The following is a 27108-nucleotide window of genomic DNA, read 5'->3' on the forward strand; positions in this document are numbered from 1 at the left end:
TGTCTGAATCACGAAAATAAATGTCAGAGAGAGAGAGAGAGAGAGAGAGAGAGAGAGAGAGAGAGAGAGAGAGAGAGAGAGAGAGAGAGAGAGAGAGAGAGATAGAGAGAGATTGCGTGTTGTGTGTGTGTGTGTGTGTGTGTGTGTGTGTGTGAGAGAGAGAGAGTGTGTGTATGAATGGTATTTTACAAGGATAAATAAAAAAAAATCATAATTTGATAAAGTCATATTGTTTGGATTATAATGGTCTGTTCTGTAACCAAACTATTGAACTACATATATTAGCTTTTTATTTCAATAAAAAGTATGACCGAACTGTCTCTGAATGAACTATGATACAAACTATTTCTTTAAGGCGGAAGGTTTTTGGTAGCTGTCCAATTACGCACTGTAAACAATATGGCGTCTGGATTCGTAGTATCCAATGTTTGGAAGTAATGAAGTGAAACAAATCTTCGTCTCCATAATATAAGATCCATTTCAAGTGGTATCTTGAGTCACTGGGATATTCTATGATGTATCATTTACAGTTATTTTTGTAATAATATTCCATATGATAACGGGGTAAGTGCTTAAACATATAAATATAAAGGAGCGAGTTATTGTAAGTTTTTCTTCTTTTCACAAGTCACAAGTACAAATGAATGTGACACTCAAAATGGAAAGTAGATGTAGAAGTTAGTCGGCAACAATAGAAATTGAATTTGGATTATAAAATAACGACCATAACTTTTGGCAGTGCGGCACCGCATGGAATAAATCTAGACAGTTTTATTCATAAGGCTTGATTGTTATGGATTATGATAACTTATAAATATAAACTAATGAATAATGTGATAATGAGAATGTAGGTAAAGTATAAACGTTAAATGTGAATTTGGTGTAGAGACAGAGAGATTCTTTACTCTGGCTCTGATGCAAAGCCAGGTTCTCGCCAGATCAACCTGTTCTCAGCTCATGTTTGCGACTTAGTGTTTCCAATGTAATATTTTGACAGAGTTCCCTTTAAAAAAATTTTTTAAAAATTATGATAATTTATTTTCATTTTGCTTATTTTTTGGTCTGTGTTTTGTTTTAAACTGGCTGACCCAATTGACGCTGATAAGAGTCTGGGACCAGTTGTTTTGGGTTATCTGGTGAAAATCTCTCGAGTGGGTTTTCTTAAATTGAAATTTTATACTGGTTTGACCCTACGAAGTGTCAATTCGGACTCGAGTCTGAATAGTATCCCGTGGCTATTCAGAATCAAATTCTAATGTGCGTGCCCAGTGAAACACAGTGCGACAGTGGACAGAGTGCGGAACTGATAAAGACACAGAAGAAGAGTTCAGAAGAAATTCTGTTTTGCTCATATCAGACTGACTCAGCTAATAACCCCTGCTTCGGATTGTAGAAGAATTGTTGCCTGTCTAACACAATCAGAATATGTTTCTAAAACAAATATTGTCCTGATTTTGTTTGGACATCCCGTCGTGTTGTTAACAAAGCTTTTCCTTCGGACCACAATTACTTTAACTGACTTTGTTCCTTTTGAAGAGCTTTAACTCTTTTTCTTTTTAATTTCTAACTGGACTCTCAATTGATCAATGATTTTGTTTTTCTTATCAGATAAAGCGGGTTTAGAATACCTGTTGATAGTTACTATAATTGTTATTTTGATTTGCATCAATCATATATAATTATCGATATTTGAAATATATTTTTAATAAATAAACTATACTGCCATGGAAGACAATTCAGACTGAGTCCAAATAACCTTTTGATTTCATATGTGCATTGGAATTTGAGTCTGAATAGCCACTGGAGACTGTTCATCCTCAAGCAGAAATTTGTCCTAGGGTCGATTCTAAAGGAAGACTAGAATAACCCATGTGTCAACCTATGCACAGCTCCAAAAATTGAGCTACGGAGATGTGGCTTGCTGAAGGCCACATAACGCAGTGGATATTTGAACTGGATGTCTTTTGGGTATGAAGCAAAGACCACACTACTGAGCCAGACTGCCCCCACCCCTCCTCCCCATCAAATACAATGCCAATGTATGGTTTCCTCGAACTATGGTTTCCTTGAAAGTTTTTGCTTGACCTGAGGAGTTCGAGGAAATCGTGCTGGATTGTATTTAGAAATTATTAATTAATTTATATATTTTTGTCCAGATCACAGAAATGATTTCAACCAAAAGAATTAGATAAAGCTATGGCTTCTGAGGGCCAAGTAAATCTCACAGGCCTTGCAGGCGGTGACCAAAATAAGGAAAATATTAAAAAAGATGGTCAGTCAACCGTTTTCAATGATCCAACTCAATTAGTCAGCAATGATCAGGAGATCAGGTTGGAATGTCAAAGCCCAAGACGGATGAAAGACATTCATATTGATGGGAATGTTGATGACATGAGCAATGTGGATCCTTACATGCTGGATGACAGGGATTTGGACATCCGGTCAGATGTTGGTGGTGTGGCCGGTAAGGAGATTTTTAAAAAGATTATAGAGATAAATAATAAATAAATTGAGATTTTATATCGCGCAATATCCACTAAACATGCTCAGAGCGCTTTACAAGGGGTCCCTGGCCAACAGCAACACTTAACAGGTAGGATGGGAAATGACGCCTGTTAGACAATATTATAATTTTTTCAGACAGAAAATTTTGTTTATGGCCAGCAACTCATTTTACACCTGAGTACAGTGAGAGAATGTGAGTAAAGAGTCTTTTCCAAGGAGTCAACTATGCGTCGAGCAAGGCTTGAACCCAGGACCTTCCGATCCGAAAGTGAGTGTCATACCACATAGCCGCACAATATGATATAAAATGTATCTGGCACATATCTACAATTTGATCATTTGTTCACAAAGTCTATTAATTTTATCCTGCTTGCATTTTAAAAAAACAAAACAAAAAACAAAACAATACTAATTTTGTAAGCAGACATTCTTGCCACTAGCATTTGTAATGCCTGCCTCACTCTTCAGGGCTCTATCTTGGCTTTTTTTTTTTTTTATTGCAGTAGATGTGATAAGTTAAAACTGACTTGTGTCCTTGTAAAGTTTTTAATAAAAGAGGCTGTTACAACAGAGGGATCAGACTTTTATACCAATATTAAGAAAAATGAGATTGAACAAAATTGAAATACTCAAATGTGCAGCATTGGACAGAAATTATGATGTTAACTGCAAATAACTTACGAAAATTTTTAGTTACAGCCAAAATTGAATAATTTCTTATACCTCAATATAGATCAAATTTTCCCGTTTTTTCTCAACAAAGGGCAATTTGAAGTATTTTCCATTTGAAATTCGACTTATGATTTCAAGTGCTCAAAGCTTATAAACAATTAATGTGCAAAAGATCTATGATTAGAACAAGGAACAATATTACATGTTCCTTGCAGAAGATAAATAATTGGTAAATGAAAGAGATTATCATTTTTCAGAATAAATTTGTACCATTACTACTGGAATTTTTCAAATCATTTGTATTTACATTATCTGTCCTAACAGGAAGTGTGGTGTCAATTGCTAGTGGACGTTCATCCACAATCAGGTCGGCCAATAGTTCACGGCGACAAAAGATCAAGAGTGCAGGAACGCCACTTCCTAGATCCAATGCAGGAAGCAGAGCACGTCAACTTAAAGACCATGAAGTAATGATGAATGACAACATTATAGTTTAGATTTTTTTAAAAATATTAACTCTTTCAACGCGCTGATGCTATATTCGCATTTCCGTTACAAAATGGCTGACACCTGATTGAGGCAGCATGAGAATGACAAGCTAAGACAAAGCGACATTCGAATTTGGCGCAAAATCTCAATTAAAATACCCCCCACCCCTAGGGCCAATTGAATGAGGAAAGTAATGATACCATTGGTTCAATTTATAATATTTTTGTTGAAAGTAGAATCGGATTACATTATTATTTTTACTTTTCAAGACCAGTCGTCCTTTTCAGCCATTGGCCAGTAGAACAGATTCTGCTCTGGCCGCACAGTGCGGATAATGGTGCTGAAAGAGTTAAGATATGATAATTATTTTGTGGTTCAGGAAATAAAATTTGCTTTTTTGTTTGGTACCATCTCAAACAACTCACCTCTATTCTTTAGCCTTATTAGATATAATCTTTTTTATCATTGAAAAATTCAGGTTCTTTACTACTCTCAGTTATAAAAAAGATTATATTTGTTTATTTTATCCACAGGGTTCTCCATTTCTCTCCATTGGCATGGCCCAGGAACACAATGCATTTTCTCCTGAGATCATCCAAGGTGTTATATTTTTTCTAATCTGTACTAAATTAATCATAGTCTGTGTGTGTGTGTGTGTGTGTGTGTGTGTGTGTGTGTGTGTGTGTGTGTGTGTGTGTGTGTGTGTGCCTGTGTTGGGGGCATGCACAGCTGCTTCTGATACCCCACACATACACCTCTTCAAAAGCTTAGTTGTTTTGTTTAACTCATAATCTAGACTCTTGAGTTCATTTTTCATCAGCCAATACGATTCAATAGTCTGATGTCACGCCCCCGGCAACGGCGGCCATCTTGGTTCTAAACAAAGAAAATCATTAATTTTTATTTTTCATGCTGGCTAGAAGTTTTCATATGCCTTGTGATCAGAATGTGTAAAAGTCACAACATGATCAAATGTATGTGTTTTTTTTCCTCTGGATACCCTTTATGCTCGCCGGAGAAATATTTCATATGGGCGTCCGCCATTGTTCCGACAGTTTAGAGCCAGTGTTACTAAGTTACCATGCGTCATAAGGAAGGAAGTGACGCTACGACTATTGAATCCCATTTACCTGGACATAAAACCAGTCGGGTATACAGTATGCGCTGGACTAGCACACTGAATTCCTACACGCTCTACAATAAGACACGCTGGAGCTGATTGACCAAATGTATCGGTTATTACCCTTGAGCATTGGGTTTCAGCACGTTCATATTCTAATATGCTTTTTGGTTTCTCCTGAGAACGTGCTAGAATCCAGCAAGAACTGTGTTAAATTCAAGCATTTATAGAGTGCAATATCCACTAAACATGCTCAAAGCATTTTTACAAAGGGTCCCTAACCAATAGTAACACTTAACATATAGGACGAGAGATGACGCCTGTTCTGCGATATTACAAAACTATTAAGTCGCAAATATATTTTATGGTTAAACTAGTGTTTAAATAATTTGTTTGAAATCATCATTTCTGTTTGCTGCAGGTAAATTATCTAGGTCATCATATAAAGGAAGTCGTCACTCATCCATGTTGTCAGTTTCAAGCATCGGCCTGACTTCAAACTCTGTGAGGAGTTCTATGGAAATGACACCCAGGTCAGTTGAAATTGTTGTTGTTAATACATATTTGTTTGTTTTTTTTAAATTGAGTTATTTTATAGTGCAATATATACTAAATGTGCTCAAAGCGCTTTACAAGGGGTTCCTGGCCAACAGCAACAATTAACATTTAGGATGAGACATGACGCCTGTTAGGTGATGTTACAATTTTTTTGGATGGAGACAATGCTGTTATCAGTCAGGTACTCGTTTTACACCTGAGTACAGTGATAGAATGTGTGTAAAAGAGCCTTCTCCAAGGACTCAACTATGCGCCGAGCGATGCTCGAACTCAGGATCTTCTGATCCAAAAGCGAGTGTCATACCACTAGACCACATAGCCACATTTATGTTACTATCAGGTCAAGAATGATAATAATATCTCACTGAATTGAATGTTTGGCCACACACAAAAGACATTGGACAAAATTAGTTGACGGCCTAAACTGCTTACCATAACAATTGTGTCTGTAGCATTGCACCCTGTAGGTGCTCTACTAGTGTAGTGGAATGCAATATGTAGTTCTTCATGGCCATCAGGCCCATGGTGCTGGAGTTTATCCCGGTCTCTATAGCGTGAAATGGACAATAGCACTTGCCTGCTATTATTTGGATAGGATGACAATCTATCGCAAAGTACTTTCTGCCAGATATAACATGCCCCACTACCCATTCACAAGGAGGGTCATAAAGAATATCGACTTCACCTTGGATCAATCTTGGTCCCTTTGTATGTGAAGCAAGTGCTCTACCAACTGAGCCATTGGGATCTCCAGAACTCAATATGTACTGTACTGTATATATAATAATTAACTTATCAATATTGCGTATATTAGATCATGCCAATGTGGAAAAAATAATGACCATAAAATACTTTTGACAACATGGATAATTTTTATCAATTTTGAATGAAATACAAATTCTATGAGAAACAAGAGTGTATAATTTTAATGGTTTGAACATCTTTAGATTATGTAATCTAATACTTATACAGTGCAACACCTGGTTGTATGATTATTTTAATAAAAGTGGTAATAAATGTTTCACTCATTTCCAATATCTCTTTATTGAATGATGATTATGTTTTGTTTGTTTTTTTTTTGTTTTTTTTACAATGAAAAAAAATAGTGCTAGGAATCAAAGGTCCAAGCTATTTTCCTCCAATTCTATGATTCCTCCCAGCAAGAGACAGTCTGAGCCAAACCACAACATCAAAATGCCTTTCAAACACAGTGTCAAGAAACCTGAAATGAATGTTGTAAGTAGAGATTATTGGATCCCCTGATCACAAGATGTACTGTACCGTATATATAATAATTATCAATATTTCTTAGATAAGAGCATGCCACTGTAAAAGAAAGAATGGCCGTAAAATTATTTTGTACTTCTACTTTTGTGCGGCTATGTGGTCTTGTGGTATGACACTCGCTTTCAGATTGGAAGATCCTGGGTTTGAGCCTCGCTCTGAGCATAGTTGAGTCCTCGGAAAAGAATTTTTACTCACATTCTCTCATCGTGCTCAGGTGTAAAATAAGTACCCAGTTGTTAACAGCGTTGTCTCTGTCCGAGAAAAATTGTAATGTCACCTAACAGGCGTCATGTCTCATTCTACTTGTTACGTGTTGCTGTTGGTCAGGGACCCTTTGTAAAATGCTTTGAAAACAGTTAATGGATATTGCGCTATATAAAATCTCAAGTTTTTTGGGTTTTTTTTTGTTTTTGTTTTTTTAATAGATAGTAATAATGTCTTTTTTTTTTTTAATTTTTACTTTTCATTTATTTTAGATTAAGGCTTGGCTTATTTAATTAGCTTAGATGCTTCTTTAATGATTGTAACATGATTTGGTTTCACAATTTAAAAAAGTCAAAGCTAATCTTCCTGAATAATGGTTTTTGCATTTCAACGTCTTTCCACTGCTATATAGCTCAATGATATAGTAAATGATGGGGATTATTGTCAATTTGCGTTTTACACTGATTGTGTCCCCTAGTTGTGTCCAACACTGTCAACACTATAAAAAGGACAACTCTCACAGAACTTACTTACTTACTTATCCGAACCAGTGACCACCTGAGCTCTAGCCATTCGGTCTTGTGTCATGACGTAGAAGTTAGACGTCTTTTGTAGTTGTTCCAGGTGACTATTCACAGTGTGTTACTGATGCTTGGATTTGGTGGGAGGAATGAGCATCTCAGATCTTCAAGAGGTTGTCATTCAAGCAAGTGGTGTGCTACTGTTTCATTGGGGTGTCTCTCGTAGAAACATTTTAAAGGGTTTGATGAGTAATCCGAGTATAACCAAACTCACAACTCAGACGATTCATTGTAAACAATAAGTCACAATGGTGGAAAACAAGTCCTGCTGTATGTTTGGGTCTTCTTCAATTTTCTACTTCAAATAAAATTTATTTGATTTTATTTCTTTAATTTTTTTCCAGCCATCCAGCAATCCATCAGGTGCTATGAAAGACCGCACAGCGATAGCAACACACACCCTAAACAAACTCTTACACGCTCAGAAACCTACACACACCGCCTATATACAAGGGAGATTACTAAAAGCAAGGTGAGATTTTATTACCCTTTTATTTTTAGTTTGCATTTCTCATATGATAAATGATTTTAACCATCATAATCATCATCAACAATATCCTATTCAGACTGTTTTAGACTTTAATCAAATAATTTGTTTTCTTTTTAAAAATTTTCCCTGATTAACTTGTGCGCATTGATTTTAATAGAAAAACACCAACAGATATATTACAATTACTTCCCACCACATCTACAAAGGGTACTATTTGATCACAAAGGGAATTTTTGATTTATTCTCTGAAGTTTTAAAATGGGGTGCCGACATGGTAGCTCGGTTTGTTGATCACTGAATTCAGAAACAAAATGGCCATAATCAATTCTCAAGTCAGGTTAGATTAATCTGAAAAAAATTGTCAAGATTTTGATCATCGCTGTTGTTACAAGTTCAAAATATGCATCATTTCAGTTTTTTGAAAATCTGATTGAACTGGTTTTATTTTCTATTGAAAATGGCACAGTGAGAATCAAGGAATGTTTTATTAGACCTTATCGTTGACAGGAAATCAACAGTGAAGGGAACGGAATGAGCTAAATGACAGGGAATATTCTGATTGGTTAATGCCTATAAATGCTCTTAATTGGGTACATTGATCTGCTAAATTTGTCAGAAAGTATTTTTTGATAGACCAGCATCATATTCAAAGGGTAGCAGGCAATTGTTAGGTCTTATTAATACCTCAGACATTTAAAATAAAAATAATGCTTATTCAGTAGAAACTCGCCCAATCCTTTCTGTGCCATCGGGTCCTTGAGGCAAGTGATTGCCAGTGTTCTTGGTCTTCCCATGCACGACACGAGTTGAAGTCTGCATTTTGAGGCTCTGGGCTTTTAGTTCTCCAGGTTTATTTAGGTCTAACACTGGTTTCATTTTCCATGTGGAGTCCAGCGTTATGCTGTTCTCGGGATTCAGTCCTCAGAGAGTAAATCATTTTGATATCATTTTGTCATCTCATTGTCGCTCTCTCTCTCTCTCTCTCTCTCTCTCTCTCTCTCTCTCTCTCTCTCTCTCTCTCTCTCTCTCTCTCTCTCTCTCTCTCTCTCTTTCTCTCTCTCTCTCTCTATCTATCTATCTATCTCTTTTTCTTCCACTGCACGCACACACACACACACACACAGGCACACAATTTTCACCTCTATTATTATGACAATGATTCAGTCCTCAGGCATCCTGCAGGCATGAAAACTGAGAATAAAATATTTTTTTTTCAAATGACAAAATATTGAGATAGTTTGTTTACAATTTTTAATCAATGCTATGAATAAGTGCTTACTTAATAAATGATGCGTGAAATATGTACATATAGAATGCAATTTTTTTCTAGTATATTTCATTAAAATTTTCAGATTGAAGCCTCTAGAGCCTGTCAAAATGACAACACCCACCATTCACCAGTGTCGAGGAATTGTCTCAGGTTGGTCTCATTCATTTGATTACAAAGAAGAAAAAGAAAATTTTTAAATAATGATGATGATGATTATGAATATGTAACTATATTGATGGGGAAATTATTTATGGTGCATCGAAAGATATTTTAATATATCGATAATGGTGATAATGATACTGATATAATAATAATAATAATGATAATATCATCATGATCATTATACTGATAAAGAAGTTAACCACATCATATTATATGATATGACAAGTTATATTCAATTTATCCACCCAATTACTTTTCGTTGTTTAACTCAACATCCCATACCATAATCCCTCACTTCCACAGAGACGAGGCAATATAGCCAGTCAGAGAGTCGCACATTCCAAAGGTGGAAATCCATTATGGCTGGCAACCGTCAGCTCCCAGCGAAAAGCTTTGATGTCAGGGATGGAGCTTCAACCTCTGAGTCGGTACATCAGACATCACAAGCCTCCACCCCCGAACCAGGTGTGGACTTTCCCACATTTGACCTGGTGGAGACTGCCTTCGATGACCCTGATTGGGCTGAGCAGTTGGGAGGTCAAATTGCTGAGACTGGGTAGGTTTTCAGTTGCCCATTGGGTCATTGATCACACAAAACCTTTCTGATTTTTGTCAATGAAAAGCGACACAGAGTCACGTAGTCATCAACACTACAAAAAATCTAAAAATAAAATTAGTCCTTCAGTCAAAGCCATGAGGCCCATGGAGCCGGAATTTATCCCGATATCTACAATATGAAACAGTCAATAGCATTTGCTTGCCACTCTTTGGATAGGATGCTAAATCTACCGCAAAGTACTTTCTGCCAGATCTTACAGACCCAGCTGCTGGGTGTGCAGGGGAGGGGGGGGGGGGGGTCAGATAGAAACCTTGACTTCACCCGGGATCGATCTCATTCCCTCTTAGTGTTAGTGCAATGCCTTATCCACTTAGCTATCTCCTCTCCCCCTCTTGCTCGTTTGATTTGACATACACTAAATCAGACGGGCCAATCGACCTCAGGAGGAATTGGATAACTTTTGATTGTCAGACGACCAATCATTTGCCCCGAAGTTGTAAGTAATGATTTTTGTTCCATTTCTTGAGTTTGGACATAAATGTTCTATTCATTTTTAAGAATAACCCTTCCTCCCTCATTCAACTGTTTATGTTCTCACCCCTGGTGACTACTTTTAAGTAATATAAAGTATTTTGATCAATATTTTTTGTTACAAACTATACATCACATTGCCATGTCACTTTTTATAAAAAAATGAATTTTATCTATTTGTTTCTAACTTTTTCATATTTTATACCTTTACTTCCACCAATAACAGGATGATGAAAATGTTGCTGCTTGAAGCTCGAAGGAAAAAATAATGATAAGTATTGAAATGTAAGCTTCAATTTATTAGACAAAGACATATACTGTGGACGTTACAGGTTTCCCCTTTATCAATAAAACATGAATGTTTCATTCATCGTGTTTTGTTGATAAAGGAGAAACCCAAAACGTCCACATTATCTGTCTTCGTTTAATAAATTGAAGCTTACAATTTCAATACTTGTGATTATTTTTTCCATGATGCTGATGATGATGATCATCATCGTCATGATTATGATTATTTCATCATCATTATCGTCATTACCATTCTCATCATCAAGACCATCATCAATCATCATCATCATCAAAGTCATCATCATCATCATCATCAACGTCATCATCACTGTAAATTCACTCACTCCTAATCTCTCACTCCCAATCAGAATATCCCAAGGTATGGAAGTGCCCACACCGTATTCCTTACCCAACTCCAGATCTGCTCCAGCTCATTGTGATGAAGGTAATGCAATCTAGCGGTCTTTCAAATCCCCATAGTGGGCAGGGAGGCACTTACTGTGTCTTCTATCCCCTTTTATCTGTCTTCCAACTCACTCTCTGTCTTTGTCTTGGAATGAGATTACTTGGTTTTGTCCTGGCCCCGGCTGGATACTCTAGCTGAGAGGGAAACAGTCAAATGTATAGTTAGTTTTGGGAGATGATATTTTTTTCCTTGTAAATCATCTCTCTGTTATGCATTGTATTATGTTTTCTTTATATTATATACGATTTGTAAAACATTTGAGTGTCTTCCTCTTAGTGGGGACCTGTGCTTGTGTCTGGATGAGACTTTTAGTGATCTCAAACTAAGTACTTTGATAGTGTGCTCTTGAAATCTACTCCTGTTTCTTATTTGAACCAATTCCCCTTTGTCTTACCTTTTCTTGGGTGCTTTAATTGTAATTCTAGAACTTTTTACTATCCCATTTTCTTCCTTTTTACTGGCGCTGATATGACCTTAATGTGTTTCAAGTGCCGTAAGACCCATAAAAACAATAAATCAAATCAGTTAACTCTTTACGGACAGGGTTTGATTTAATTTCAATTGGGCATTATCAGTTGACCAAAGGGGAGAAAAAGGCAGTTTGAAAAACATGGGGCAGGCATTCGTCATTCGTTCTTCACATCGTGATTTAGTCCAATTCTTAATAATGAAAATGTTGCCGCTTGAAGCTCAAAGAAATAAATAACAATAGATAGTATGCGCTTTGCTAAGAAACTCACAACATTGCCATCCGGAAGTTTAACGGACCAACACACAAAATTATGTGTAACCTTAAACATTTATAGTCTGGTTAATACAGTTTAGTGAGAGTTACTCATAAACATGGATGGTAAAAAACAATAACAAAGACCAAAGTTACGTCAACTTCGTTCTATCTATAGACTGGCCATTTTCACATCCTTCATTCTTCTTTAGTGTTTCATTCATCGTGTTTGATTGGTAAAGGACAAAACCCAAAACATCCACGTTATCTGTCTTTGTTGACACGTCCATTCAATTTCCTATTGTTATTTACAATTCTCAATGAAACTTGACTTTGTTCCAAAACAGGACACCATACTGGCTTACACGATTGTTTCTATATATTTGAGGTTATAGGAACCAGGATAGATTTAGGTGCTAGGAATAGATATGAAATACAATATGCATTTTGAGCAATATTTTCTTTAATAAACGCTGCATTTTGGCGTAATAATACATTGTACATGAAAGGGAAGCAATTTTATTGCATCCACACAACTTTTGCACCATAAATATCTTAAGTTAAAGAGAAATTTATGGTCTTCAATTGTGCATGCGAAAATATTTTCATTTCTTTGAAATATATTATAAATCTTTTGTTCGATAGAACTTTTAATTTAAGCCTCTTCTTACCAGCTGTAGAACAATCGTCACATTTTTTAACGATACAATGAGCTTTTTTCCTTCTTTGTTCAGGTTTGTTTTCTACATCATCATAAAAAAAAAATATTATCTTTGTTATATTTATGAGATCTTAATGCTGTTATGTAAAACTTGTTATTGTTGTACAAAATTATGTTTATAACTTACTTATTGTTGCTGAGATTAAGTGTACAAAATAAAATTTTGTTGTTGAGTAAATTAAGACATTTCAGGAAAAATCTTGACAATGGTCCGGAATGAGAGAGTTAAAGAACAACTTCATTACTTTCATATTATGTCAACAATTGAGTGCAACTATTTGTTTTTTATCACCCTCTTAGACTTATCTCATCTTGATGGACCCACCATGACCCCAATCACAGTTGGCAAGGAGAACCAAGGTCAAGGTCAATTTGCTCCTGTTGTAAATACGTCATCATCTGCTCTTCCAGAGGGATTTGAACAAACTATGTCAAGGACTAATAACGAGGCTGATGGAGACGATATCAGTAACGGTGGTTTGGGAACATCTGACACCATAGGGGAGACTAATACAATAACAAGTAGTGTTATGGATCAAAATCAACATTCTGGAGTTGTCCCCCTTGCTGGTTTAAGTAAAAGACCGCACAGTGCAGTTTACCATCAGGAAAATAATGCCACTTTAATGGAGTCAAAAAATAAAATGAATGCAAGGCCGAGAACGGCTGTTGAGGGGGGGAGAAAAGCTGTAAGGTTTGCAGATGAGAATAATGGGAGGAAGGAAACAATGGAAAATGGCTTATTTAGAAGGGAGGAGGAGAAAATGAAGAAACAAGGAGGAGGAGGAATGAAGAACGGCAAACAGAATGGGAAATCATCGTGTAGGCCTCGGTCATTAGATAGTGGATTTGATGATAGAGATGATAAAGGCGATGATGATGGTGTTGGTGGTGGTGGAAAGGGGAGAGTATTTTTGACTCAAGATTACAATACAAGCAGTGGACAGACAGGTCAGCAGCAACTACAAAAGGGGGAAGGAAAAACAACTGGTGAGGGAAATAATGGAAATCAGAATACAATGAAAAATAGTAAAATTACAAAACCTGGTTTGAATTCTAAAAATCTCGAAAGTATTAATAAAAATGATAATTGTAGATCGTCCGAAAAACAAAATATTGAAAATTTCAGTAGACCAAGTTCCTCTTGCCTTCCTGCAACAGTCTTTTATGTCAACTTTCACGGTAATTTGACAAGTGATAATTCTGTCAAAAATTCAAAGTCTGGGTTTGCACCATTGGGGAGTAAAAAGAGTAAAACACCAAGAAAAGACGCAAAACATAATCAAATCGATTCGTCAAGAGAAAATACATCATCAATCAAATCAAATGTTAACGCAGTTAAACCATCTGAAAATTCATTAAGTATTAGCAGCATTAGTAACAATGGAGAGGATGTGTGTAAGAAGATAATGCCAAAGTCGTCCAAATCTTCATTTAGCAAACAAGAATCCAATGATTCAGGAATCAGTGACACTGTAGTGAAAGATAGCGATAAATCTGAAACAGAATCTCAATTCATCAAAGAATCTCAACACTCATGTGAAATTGGTATAGATAACTCCATAGTCATCCCTGCTCAAATGATACGACCAACTTCTAGCAGTGTCAAACGAATGAAAGCTTATAAAACCATCGTTGCCAAGTCAAAAAGAGGAAATGTTCGGCCGTACAGTGGGTCTGTCTACAGTGATGTCGAAATTCAAGACAGAAAGATGACAAACAAACAAAGGAAAGAATTGCGACCAGCTAGTGCTTTTAGTTCTTCTTCGTCTTCAGATATTACACAAATTCAAGGCAAGTATGGGCTTTACGCAGGTGCCAAAACAGGAAATTCCGTTACTCACAAATCTAGAGTTTCTTCTGCTTCTGCTGCAGACAAAAAATCTCAAAATTCAAATTCTGTTTCATTGTCTACTCCAAAACAATCGACTAAAGAATCTTTGAAAAAACATCCAGTGAATAAAGAGTGTGAAATGTCAATTAGCAGTTTATCACAGATTGAAAACAGTCCAATGGAGCTGAGATCATCATTATCAAGACTAAAATCAGCTTCAAAAGTGACGTTTGCTGATGAGGATGAATATGAAGATGATAAATCTAGCAGAAAGTCAATTGCTACCTCTGCTAAGAGTACTTCCCACACATCCTCTATTTTACGTGGATCAGTGACTGGTTACACTCACAGTAAGGGAGGTAAACATGACAATGAAATGGCAGATGACATTGACTATGACCAGATGTGGGCAGAGCTACCTGATGACAATTCTGATGCGGAAAAGAGTCAGGATGATTATGATGAGGATTATTCTGGTGATGAGTTTATGTCCAAGTTTGATACACTTCAAAATCAGTTTGATGCTGTGGCCGCTGAATTTGAAGCAGAGAGATCAAAATTATGCAGTAGAGATTTGATGAAATCCTCCACTTCCACAAGCACCGAATTAGTACATTCTTCTATCAGCAATGATACACACGACAATGAAGATTCATATATAACTGCTCGAAAAGATTTAGTGATATCTGGAGATGTACACGGTTTATCAGATTACAAATATGATGGTGATTTATTCATATCCGAAGAAGAGATGGCTGAGATCAGAGAATCAGGTTACAGACTGGAAAACAACAATACCATTTTTGTCACAGACAGTTCTGTTTATGACAATGACACACAAACCATTGATGCAAATACCAATGGAAATATAAGTGAGAAATCTGGAAATCAAACAAAATCAGAGTTATCATCTCCTGTTCCTGAGTTTTTGCATTACAAAGACCCAGAATGGTCCAAAAATGGCTGGGTGGGTGCAGAGTTTAGTTGCAATTTGTACAAAAGTACAAACAGGTATGTAGAAGTCAAACCTAAAGAGAAAAGCAGTAATTTGTCGAGAAATGACAATAAAGATAATAAGAAAATATCTTCATCCATTTCTTCTCGTATTGACCATGGCCAAAAGAGACATGGTAAGTCTAAGGGATGTAACTCAGGGAGAAAAGGATCTCAAAGTGACAACGATAATGACAATGATGAGAATCTGAATAGCGAATACCGTAAGCCGGTTTATAAAATGGACGGCTGTGTAGAAAATTCGAATTCCAATACCTCGACAGTTCATATTGTGATTCCAAGCATGGACGACTTTGGGCTTGGGTTTTCATGCGAGGGTACGGCAAAACCCAAGAGTCATAGGGCATTGTCGTCAAGGGCTACAACCCCTGTTGCTGCTAGAAAATTACTCAAGGACAGAAAGGGAGATGACAATGAACAGAGGAGTTCTAAATATAGTAGCAAAGGAAAAAGGCAAGATGGTGATTTGTGTATTGATGCCAATTCCTGTAATATCGTGGAAAACAGAGCAACCCCAACTCCTGCTCCCAAAGACTTAATTAGAAGTTGCAGCAATTCTGACTCCATTGACAAAAACTGTGAAAATAAATCTAATCTTGATTCTAACACACCCGCTACCAATTCAAGTTCCAGTTTTAGCAGTAAAGAATCAGAAGGGATAACAACGAAGGAGGCTGAAGAAAGGACAAATAATTACTACGAACTCCTGCTTGCTTACAGATCGCACTGCATGGAAGATAGTGATAATGAAGGTGATGAAGACGAAGATGAAAATGAAAAGACTTTTACAAATGAGGATGAAAAGTCTAAAGAAATTACTGAAATTTCAGGAAAAGCTGAAGATACATCATTATTGCCAACCAAAGATAATGATGTGAATGAGATTAGTGATACTGAAAGTAAAAATGAGAATATAAGAAGTTCAAAGGTTATTGATGGGAAGTCAGAGGATTGTCAAGTGAGTGGTGTCAGACCTGCAAGTGCGGTCACAACGGACAGCGGTGTTGAGAGTGATGGCCCCTCAGAGGAAATGGGTAGAGCTGACCTAAAACATACCATCCAATCGGATAACAGTCGTGTATTTGAAGACAACCAACCACAGTCACTGTCCAGGCCGGATTCTGGAGTTTCATCTGATGCTGGGATGGAAAAGCAAAATAACAATCACAGGTAAAAAAAAAAAAAGAAAAGAAGTTTAGTTGTTATATACCACAATATCCATTAATTGTCTTCAAAGTTTATTTACATGGGTTCTAAAGCCAACAGTAACACTTGCATTGCACCTGTGAGGTGCTTTAACAATTTTTTTTTCCCGTCAAAGACAATGCTGATATGTGCAGGGTCTACATTTTTACCTGAATGCAGTTAAAGAATGAAAGCAAAGAACCTTTTCTGGGGATTCAACTTTGAGCTACCCACATTAGGACGTGAACCAGGCACTTCCCTGTTGGAAGGGGAATGTCTACCACAAGTCCACAAAGTTTCACTAAAGATGATTTTTAAAAAAGATATACTGATTAACCTTTTACAAGGGAGGTTTAATTTCACTCTAGCTTGATATCAAATCTTTTTGGGTTTGCAAAGATACCAAGAACACATCTTCCTACTTAAAATGTTAAAAATTGGTAGTTTTCAGGAGAGAAATGGGTCACATTTAGCAGTGATGCCAAAACTCCGGTTTCACCGGAAAAAACTCCGGTCTGGAGCAAAAAATTCCGGGCTCCGGGCAACTTCCGTCAAATTCCGGTGAGGTCAATTTGTTCCAAGGATACCCCCCCCCCCCCCCTTCCAACCACCACATCATCATCATTACCACTATTATTACAACCATCATCACCACCACTACTACTGCAACCACCACCACATCATCATCACTACCACTACTACTACAACCACCAGCTTCACATCATCACTACCACTACTACTACAACCACCACTACCACATCATCTTCACGACCTCTACTACTACAACCACCACCACATCATCGTCACAACTACTACAACCACCACCACTACATCGTCATTACCACCACTACTACAACCACCACCACCACATCATCATTACCACTACTACTACAACCACCACCACCACATCATTACTACCACTACTACTACAACCACCACAACCACATCATCACTACCACTAATACTACTACAACCACCACAACCACATCATCACTACCACTACTACTACAACCACCACCACCACCACCACATTATCATTACCACTACTACTACAACCACCACAACCACATCATCACTACCACTACTACTACAACCACCATGCCACCACCACCACATCATCATTACCACTACTACTACAACCACCACCACCACATCATCACTACCACTACTACTACAACCACCACAACCACATCATCATTACCGCTACTACTACAACCACCACCACCACCACCACATCATCACTACCACTACTACTACAACCACCACTACCACATCATCACTACCACTACTACTACAACCACCACCACCACATCATCACTACCACTACTACTACAACCACCACCACCACATCATCATTATTACCACTACTACTACAACCACCACCACCACATCATCACTACCACTAATACTACTACAACCACCACCACAACATCATCACTACCACTAATACTACTACAACCACCACCACATCATCATCACTACCACCACTACTACAACCTACACCACATCATCATCACTACCACCACTACTACAACCACCATCACCACCACATCATCATCACTATCAATACTACTACAACTACCACCATCACCTCATCTTCATCACTACCACCACTACTACAACCACCATCACCACCACATCATCATCACTATCAATACTACTACAACTACCACCATCACCTCATCTTCATCACTACCACCACTACTACTACTACAACCACCACCACCACATCATCATCATCACTACCACTACTACTACAACCACCAGCACCACATCATCATCACGACCAGTACTACTACAACCACCACCACCACATTATCATCACTACCACGACTACTACTACAACCACCACCACATCATCATTACCATTACTACTACAACCACCACTAGCACATCATCATCACTACCATAATTTGTACTACAACCTCCACCACCACCACCACCACATCAACATCACTACCACCACTACTACAACCACCACCACATCATTATCATCACGACCACAACTACTATAACCACTATACCACCACCATATCATCACTACAACTACTACTTCAACCAGCACCACCACCATATCATCATCACTACCACTACTACTCAACCACCACCACCACCACCATATCATCATCATTACCACTACAACTACAACATCAACCACTATCACATCTTCATCACTATTACTACAACCATCAACACCACATCATCCTCACTACCACCAGTACTACAATCTCTACCATTAGGTTTTGGCGCTTTACTTCATTTGAAATAAGGAAACTTTGGGATTGTAAATTGCAATGTGTTTATGTATCATAATATACACTGTAATTCTAATCAGTTATCTATTTAGAACTATACAATATGTAAGCACCAATGCCACATATCGTTGTTTTTTTGTGCGCGGAAATTCCTCTTTCGGCATTGAAATTCCTACGAGTGGTGGCTGAAACTCCTGTGAGCGAAATTTAAAGTTGGCGTCTCTGCATTTAGTAACTCTGTAGAGTGTGTCCAGAATTCAGGAGGTTTGAGGTTTGGTTGCCAGTCGAAACGGGCTGATTATTTTGGGGATGGCTTTTTTCTTGTACTTTTCTCTCTGCTTTGTCTTTCTGGCGTTTATGTAGTTAAAACTAAATAAATAATAGTCGAAAACTTGAAAATGACATTTCTACTTTGTAATTGCAGACTGATGTCTATCTGGATTTTAAGTACTGTTTTTACAGTTTTAGAGGGGCAGCGTGGCTCAGTGGTACGGTCTTTCTTCATACCTGAAAGGTACAGAGTACGATCACCCACCACTGTGCTGTGTGGCCTTGAGCAAGTCATCTCGCCCTAGCTCAATTTGTGGTGCTGCAGTGCAGCTGACGCCTGGGTTATTCCAGTCTTCCCTTGGAATAGACCCTAAAGACAAAGTTCCCCTATGGGACGAATAAAGGGAATTAAAAAAAAAAAAATTATTATTGGCTTAAGATTTTTGAGACTGAAGCACTGCGTGTTTGATATTTTGTTCTTTTTTTAAAAGCAGTTATATTCCTTTTTTTCTTTACATTGTTTGTTTTGGTTTTTTTTTTTACAGCCCATAGCTTCTACCAGCTTAGTATTCACTTATTCAATTTTTTTTTTCAGTAAACCTCTTGAAATAGTTGCCTCTTCCAAAAATTTGATCAAGCAAAGGTAAGGAAATGTTTCCACTAGACTCTAATGGAGGCCTTTTAAAAAAAAACTTAAGGTGAAGGATGACGGGAGGTGTCTGTCTGTCTGACTGACTGTCTGTCTGTCTGTCTGTCTGTCTGTCTGTCTGCCTGTATGATTGTCTGTCTGTCAGTGTTTTTGCCTCTCTAAGTCTGTGAGTAGATATGGGTGAGTGTTTGCGTGTATGTATTTGTAACCAAAATGGAATGAGGCCGGTCAATATATCATACTGATGGGGAAGGATCATAATGTTTTACGATAAGGCATTCAATGCCCAATTTATGTATGTGTCAGTGATTACCAGACTATTGACAGTTCTTGAAATGGGAAGAATTGTAAGTACAAAATTGGCGCTAAAAAGGCAAATTTTGCTCTATGAAAAAGGACTTTAGTTCTACATGGCTAGATAGTAAAATAGATAAAGTATAATGAAGCCTATTAGGCATTATCAATCATTGAAAATGTGCTATATATGAATATTCCTATTTATTTTATATCAAGGCGAGGCTGGCCCTGAGTGAATTAAGGTCTAAAGTAAGGATGGGTAGTTCTTCAGAGCCATTGGGCTCATGGAGCCGGAGTTCATTTTGGTTTCTATAGCGTGAAATGGACAATAGAAATTGCTTTCTATCTTCTGGATTGGGCGCTAGTCTAATGCAAAGTACTTTCCACCAAATCTAACAGACCCGGGTAACCATTCACTGCTGGATGAACAATGGGGGGGGGGGGGGGGGGGGGGGGTTCAGATTAAATCTTGACTGCACCCGGGATCCATCTTGGTCCCTTTGTGTGTGAAGTGAGTGCTCTACCAACTGAGCTATTGTGACCCCCAAGGTAAGGATTCGGGGGTGAAGAACATCGATTTTGGAGTCTGATGTCCTTTTTGGGTTGTGGGCATTTTCTAAGAGTTTTAAACATCAAATGACGTGTGTTTAACCGATTTTTCTCTTTATGAAAAAAGGTGCTACTCCAATTTCATCCATTTCTTATCATACTTTTAGAAATTTAGAGTATTTTTGTTGTCAGGTTAAACTGGAGGCAGCAGAAATGTGGTTTCTTAGAAGGATGTTAAGAATCTCATGGACAGAGAAGAAAACTAATGAAGAAGTATTAGAGCAAGCTGAAACTAAAAGTTTATTAAATTCGTACAATAAGAAAAAGACAAATGCAATTATTAGGACACCTAAATCGACATAAATGTATTGAACATCTTGCTCTCACAGGAAAGATAGAAGATACAAAGAGTAAAGGTAGACTAAGGAAAACGTATTTTAATAGTTTGAACAGCTGGGTGACAAATTAAAGAGAAGAGTAATATTAGTTTTTTGTTGAGGTTTTCTGATCAGAGAGATGAATGGCGTACCATGATCACCGATGTCTGGCACAGACTTGGTACTTGACAAAGAAGAAGAAGAAGAAGTTGTTAGGTTGAAAATGTATCAGTTTGCTGACCTCATGGTATTTCTGACCTGACATTTCTGACCTCCTGATAATGTCAGTGATTCACCCGTTGCATTCCTGAATTTTTGTGCTTATCTTTTCCTTCCATATTGATGCAAACTTAGACCATCGTCTGCAAGCAATAAAGCTGACAGTCATCCCCTCGAAAACATGGAGAAATTATGTGAATTACCCCCCTTGTGTTTCAAGCTCAACGCCAGACCCCCTACAGGATATCTGTATTACTTTGCATATGGGCCTAACATGAACTCTGACAGGTAATTTTCTATGTGGCAAAAAAAAAAAAAAAAGATAACTTACATATAGATTAACCAAGAGATCAATATATAACATAAAATGGGGAGGCCTTCCGAAAGCTCCTACATCCCCAGTATTCTTATTTTTAAAAAAATATAATGTTCTAGTAGAGGGTTTGGGAGGGGGGGGGGGGGAGCTTTTTTTAAAAAAAAAGTCTCCCCCCTCCCAAATTCCCTACTAGAATATTATAAAAAAAAGTTCCCCCCCCCCCCCCCTCCCAAACCCCCTACTAGAACTATATAAAAAAAAAGAATATTCGGGATGTAGGAGCTTTCGGAAAGCCTCCCATAAAAAGAAATACATATTAAGTAAGACCCTTAATTTTTGCAAATTAATGTAGAGCACAAACATGCTCAAAGCGCTTTACAAGGGATCCCTGGCCAACAGCAACCTTAACATGTAGACATCTGATATGTTGGGCAATATTACAATTTTTTTTTTTGGAACGGAGACAATGCTGTTAACAGCCAGGTATGGTGAGAGAATGTGAGTAAAGAGCCTTTTCCAAGGACTCAACGATGCCCCGCTCAAGGCATTACTCAAACTAGATAGTTGGCATGTCATATATAATGTTCCTTTCTTTTACGTCGATAATCATCTTTGGACGTTATTTATTTTTATAACAATCTGTTCATAGACCAGCTTACTATATAATATGTTACTTCATAATGATGAAAACTGTTGAAGTGCTTTACCGATTCGTCATTTCTTTCTTTTAAATGCAAAATGACAAAAATACTCAAATCTGGCCGGGTCAAAAAGTGATTCTGTCTTTTTTTTTTTAATATTCCTTTATTAAAATGATCCTTTTTTAAAATTGCACAATGTAAGAATACAAAATCAATCTTAACTGTGTTGTGATTAATATTCTTTTTTCAGAATTGCCTGCTATCTGGGTTGTGAGAAGTCGCCTCCAAGATTCTGGGCTCTACTGTTTGGGTTTGGCATGGTGTTCAATATGAAAGGTTAGTGGAAAATGAAATTTATAAATCATCATCTGTATATTAAAAAAAAAACAACTCCCAAATAACTTTCAGCATTGTCTCTGTCAAAATAATAATGTAATATGGCCCACTGTTGTCATGTCTCGTCCTACATGTTTAGTGTTGCTTTTGGCGAGAAACCCCTTGTAGTTTTGTGGATATTGCGCTTTATAAATACTCTGTTTTATTTTATTTCTTTTATTTTTTTTTTTTTCAATTGTTACTGTCCATTGAAGCTCGAGAAACTAGGATCACCTCTGGTTCCATGGACCCCTGAAGGTCTACTACATTACATTTTTGATCAACCCCCAGTTTTTGCTTCATTAAACAGACGATAACAATAACTTGCCCTCCTTTATGTGGATGTTAGTCTTCTGCAAAGTACTTTCCAACAGATTTAACAAACCCAGCTACCCAATCACTGATTGGCGAAAAGAGAGGTAAGTCTGAAAAAATCCTTGACCGCATCCAGAACCTACACCCTTCCCTTTGCTTGCAAAGCAAGTGCTCTACCTATTAGGACCAATGAGAAACGTAACCCATCCATTAAAGGTCTGAGAAATGGAGGCCTTTTAAATAAAAAATAATTGTAAAAACTTAGAAAAAATCTGTTAAAATATGGTAGAAAAGTGGTGTAGATGATCTTTTAATTTTAATATTTCAGGAACATCGTCAAATTCAGAGCAACTTGGAGGATTACCCAACCTAGAATGGAACCCTGCCATGTCAATGGAAGGTTGTGTGTATCAAATCACCCAGGAACAACTAGGCAGGCTTGACAAGTTTGTGGGATATCCTAAGGTATATTTCTGTGCCTCATAGATATACTAAGAATAAGGAACTTATTGATGGTTATCATTCATCCTCTTTTATCTTTCATGACTTTTGTCACTCATTGGCGATTAATTCGTTATATGCGAATGCTGCTGTGTCCTGGTGATCAAAGCTGTGAAAGGATCTCTCCTAAAGTAGTTTGCATGAATGTTTATATTTTATTGTGAACGCTGATTTGCATGTCTTAAAATCAAGTTGTGATTCAACAGGTCTTTTTTGCAAGGCAATGTAATTAACATATTTTTGCCCTCTTATTCTTATGTACTCAATTAAAAATAAAATGCAATTTAAGTGAAGACCTACCCGCCGACGATGATGGTGGTTGATGCAGAGAGCTTTAATTCTCTCACTGCTCAGTCTAGGGTGGCAGTTAGATCCTGGGTTTGACTCTTCTTTGCCATGAAAGTTTTTATTTTCCATTGGACAACATACGTGATTCTTGTTGACATCAGACATCTTGTTTGATGGATTATCTATATTCTGGGTTTGACTCTTCTTTGCCATGAACGTTTTTATTTTCCATTGGACAACATGGGTGATTCCTGTTGACATCAGACACTTGTTTGATGGATTATCTATTCTGGGTTCGGCTCCTCTTTGCCATGAAAGTTTTTATTTTCCATTGGACAACATGGGTGATTCTTGTTGACATCAGACATCTTGTTTGATGGATTATCTATATTCTGGGTTTGACTCTTCTTTGCCATGACAGTTTTTATTTTCCATTAGACAACATGGGTGATTCCTGTTGACATCAGACATCTTGTTTGATGGATTATCTATATTCCTTCATTGACTGACTAGGCGACGGCATCTAATCATACCATGACGGAAGGGCGAAATTTTTGGAGGAGTATTTCTCTATTTTTTTATTTTTTCAAATTTCTGACTACTTAAAGGTATATGGAAAATTGATAAAAGAAAGAAAAAAGAACTGTCTTGTTTAAGTATGTCAAAAATGACCAATAAATATTTGTTATGGCAGACTGTTGAACATGTGGTACTACCTGTATGGATGTCAAACAGCCTTGACCCAGACGCATTGGGCGTGGCCCAGTATTGTGTCCCAGCCTTGACCTTCATTGCAAGGGATGAGTTTACTTGGAAAGGTCAGTCATTTTTTATTTTTCTCTTTATCCAATCTTAGTACAGTGTAAACTCAGTTTTTTATTCGTTCATCCTTGGTCATAGCAATGTCATAGGGATATAATTTTGTTTCTCTTTAGCAGTTTGATGCATTTACACAGTTACATCCCTTAGTCTACCTGCTTAACATTTTTTGCCATAATATATTATTTATTTGATTTTAATTATTTTAAAGCAATATTATATTTTTCACCCAAGTTTATTATTTATCTCTCCGTTTATTTTTCCTCAATTCCAACGTCTATAAAACACTCTTGACTTTCAGTTGATATGGAGTAGAAAAAGGGTAGATTTTCAATTTATTTTTCAAGAATGTCGGCAAGTTGCTGTATGTGTAAAAACGTTTGTTTTCTTCATTCAGGCAAGAGCTTTGGGAGAACTAGGGTAGTATATTCATGTTTCATAGATGAATATAATACTTTTTGAAAAACATGTTGTTGTTTGTTTTTGTTTTTTTTTTTTTTTTTTTTTTTTAGGGTGGGGGGGGGGGGGGGGTTGTTTTTTTAAAATGAATTGTTGGACGACTTCTTACCTAACAAATTATTGCTTTGAATATTTTATATCCTCCCTATATTCACAGAACCAGTTCCTCCTAGTGACTACTCTGTCAGCCAGTCTGTCAAGAGCGCAGACCTTGTGACCCCAGAGTTCAAAGGTCATCTAGCTTCGTTTTCAAGCAACAACCAGGTGGCTCTTGTAGCTGCTTCATAATAAATAATTTGGAACTCTAACGTGGCAACTTGATTGAATAAGTCTGACTAACATGGGTTGAGTGTGTGTGTGTGTGTGTGTGTGTGCGTGTGTGTGTGAGTGAGAGAGAGAGAGAGAGAGAGAGAGAGAGAGAGAGAGAGAGAGAGAGAGAGAGAGAGTCATTACATTGTTTAGATAATGTAAATTTATTTTATTTTTGTTTCCGTTAAGTTGATGCAGCCAATATAGCAAAATGTGATTATATTATATTACATCCCTAAGCACAGAAGACATTTTATTTACGTATTATCTGTTTGAATCACCTCAGTAGTCATTTTCGTCATTGTAATGAAATTCGTTCTACATGTTATATGTTGCTGTAGGTCAGGGACCCTTTGTAAAACGCATTGAGCATGTTTAGTGGATATTTCTCTATATAAAAGCTTAAGTTTTTGTTTTTATTTGTTTTTGTTTTTTTTAATGAATAGATTTGAAATGACATTATATGAGTTTGAATTTGTGACTCACCATCTCAAAACGGTATTATGGTGGATTGATTTAGATCCGAGTATTGATCTTATGTCCATTGTGAGGAGGTTAATTTCAAAACACACCAGGGGGGGAGGGGGTGATAGCTCAGTTGGTAGAGCATTCGCTTATCACATGCAAAGGGACCTAGATCGATCTCGGGTGAAATCGAGATTTTTCTCTGACCCCCACTTGTCCATCCAGCAGTGATTAGTTAGCAGACTCTTGGCTGTTTCACGCGACAGAAACTGGGATAATCTCGGGCCTATTGTGCTCTGAAGGACTACTTTTAAATCACAACCAGATGGAAAATGAATTTACACACTCTCTCTCTCTCAATCTATTGGACAATTGGGAATCGCCAGAGATAAGCTGAACATTTAAAACACTCAGGATATTGTTCTGTGATGCAGAATAGTGAAGTATTTTTCTCATTTTACTCAATAAATCAAGACAATTTTTAAAAGATTATTTTAAAAAATAGAGATTTTCTTTGAGAGATGTGAAAAAAAAAGATTTAGCAGGTTTTGAAATAATTTGGATTAAGGTTATACATATGGGGACCACAAGTTGACTAAGAGCATATTATGTCACCAAATCAAATTTTATGAGTTATGCCCCTTAGCATATTGCTCCTTTGTCGAAGATTAATATGAAAATATGAATTTACTGAAGAAGGGCACCAATATCATGATAAAGAGAGGAGAGAGAAAAACAAAACAACCCAACAAAGCAAAAAAACTAAACTAAACAATCCAATACAGAGCAAAAGACTTCCAAATTTTAAAATTGTGTTTTCTTAAAACAGAGTCAATGTCCTGACATGTGTCTTTTTTTTACCCAACTGTGGTCTGAGGATAATAGATAATTTCTTGAAGTGAAGAAACCCCTCAGAAATTTTATATTTTTGTCCATTTTCACTGTAAAATCATTCTTAATTGGATGTGTGGCTCAGTGGTACGGTCTTTGCTTTGTACCCAAAAGGTACCGATTTCGAATACTGTCCACACTGTGTAGCCTTGAGCAAGTCAATTCGCCCGAAGGGTAATTTTACAGCACTGCACTGCAGCTGACGCCTGAGTTATTCCAGTATTCTCTTGGAATAGACCCTAAAGACAAATTTTCCCTATGGGATGAATAAATGAAATTTTCTTATTTATTTTTTAAAATATTATTTATTGAAGTATGAGATCCACCCCGTTGTAAAACTGGTTTGAGGTAGTGAGTCACATTTATAAAATTCCCTTTAAAGCTTTAAAATGTTCATTGTCAATGCTAATAAATAGCACTATAAGATAGACAATAATTGCTCGTGGATTTGTG

The 27108-nt window shown here is 37.0% G+C and overlaps 1 protein-coding gene across 1 annotated transcript; it reads left to right on the top strand.

Annotated features, from left to right (window-relative positions):
• The first annotated feature begins 379 nt into the window (after positions 1 to 379).
• Positions 380 to 26483, top strand: LOC144979976 (uncharacterized). Its single transcript, XM_078927360.1, has 17 exons — positions 380 to 564; positions 2157 to 2464; positions 3502 to 3644; positions 4200 to 4266; positions 5208 to 5319; positions 6451 to 6580; positions 7761 to 7888; positions 9259 to 9326; positions 9642 to 9894; positions 11085 to 11161; positions 12928 to 16645; positions 19781 to 19828; positions 21412 to 21564; positions 22484 to 22569; positions 23252 to 23388; positions 24407 to 24530; positions 25148 to 26483. The coding sequence occupies exons 2-17, from the start codon at positions 2197 to 2199 to the stop codon at positions 25276 to 25278; spliced, it is 5643 nt and encodes a 1880-aa protein (XP_078783486.1). The 5' UTR covers positions 380 to 564; positions 2157 to 2196; the 3' UTR covers positions 25279 to 26483.
• The last annotated feature ends 625 nt before the right edge of the window (positions 26484 to 27108 follow it).

This window comes from Berghia stephanieae, chromosome 9 (assembly GCF_034508935.2).
Source record: "Berghia stephanieae isolate SIO BIC M18660-M18661 chromosome 9, UCSD_Bste_1.3, whole genome shotgun sequence".
Classification (NCBI taxonomy): domain Eukaryota; kingdom Metazoa; phylum Mollusca; class Gastropoda; order Nudibranchia; family Aeolidiidae; genus Berghia; species Berghia stephanieae.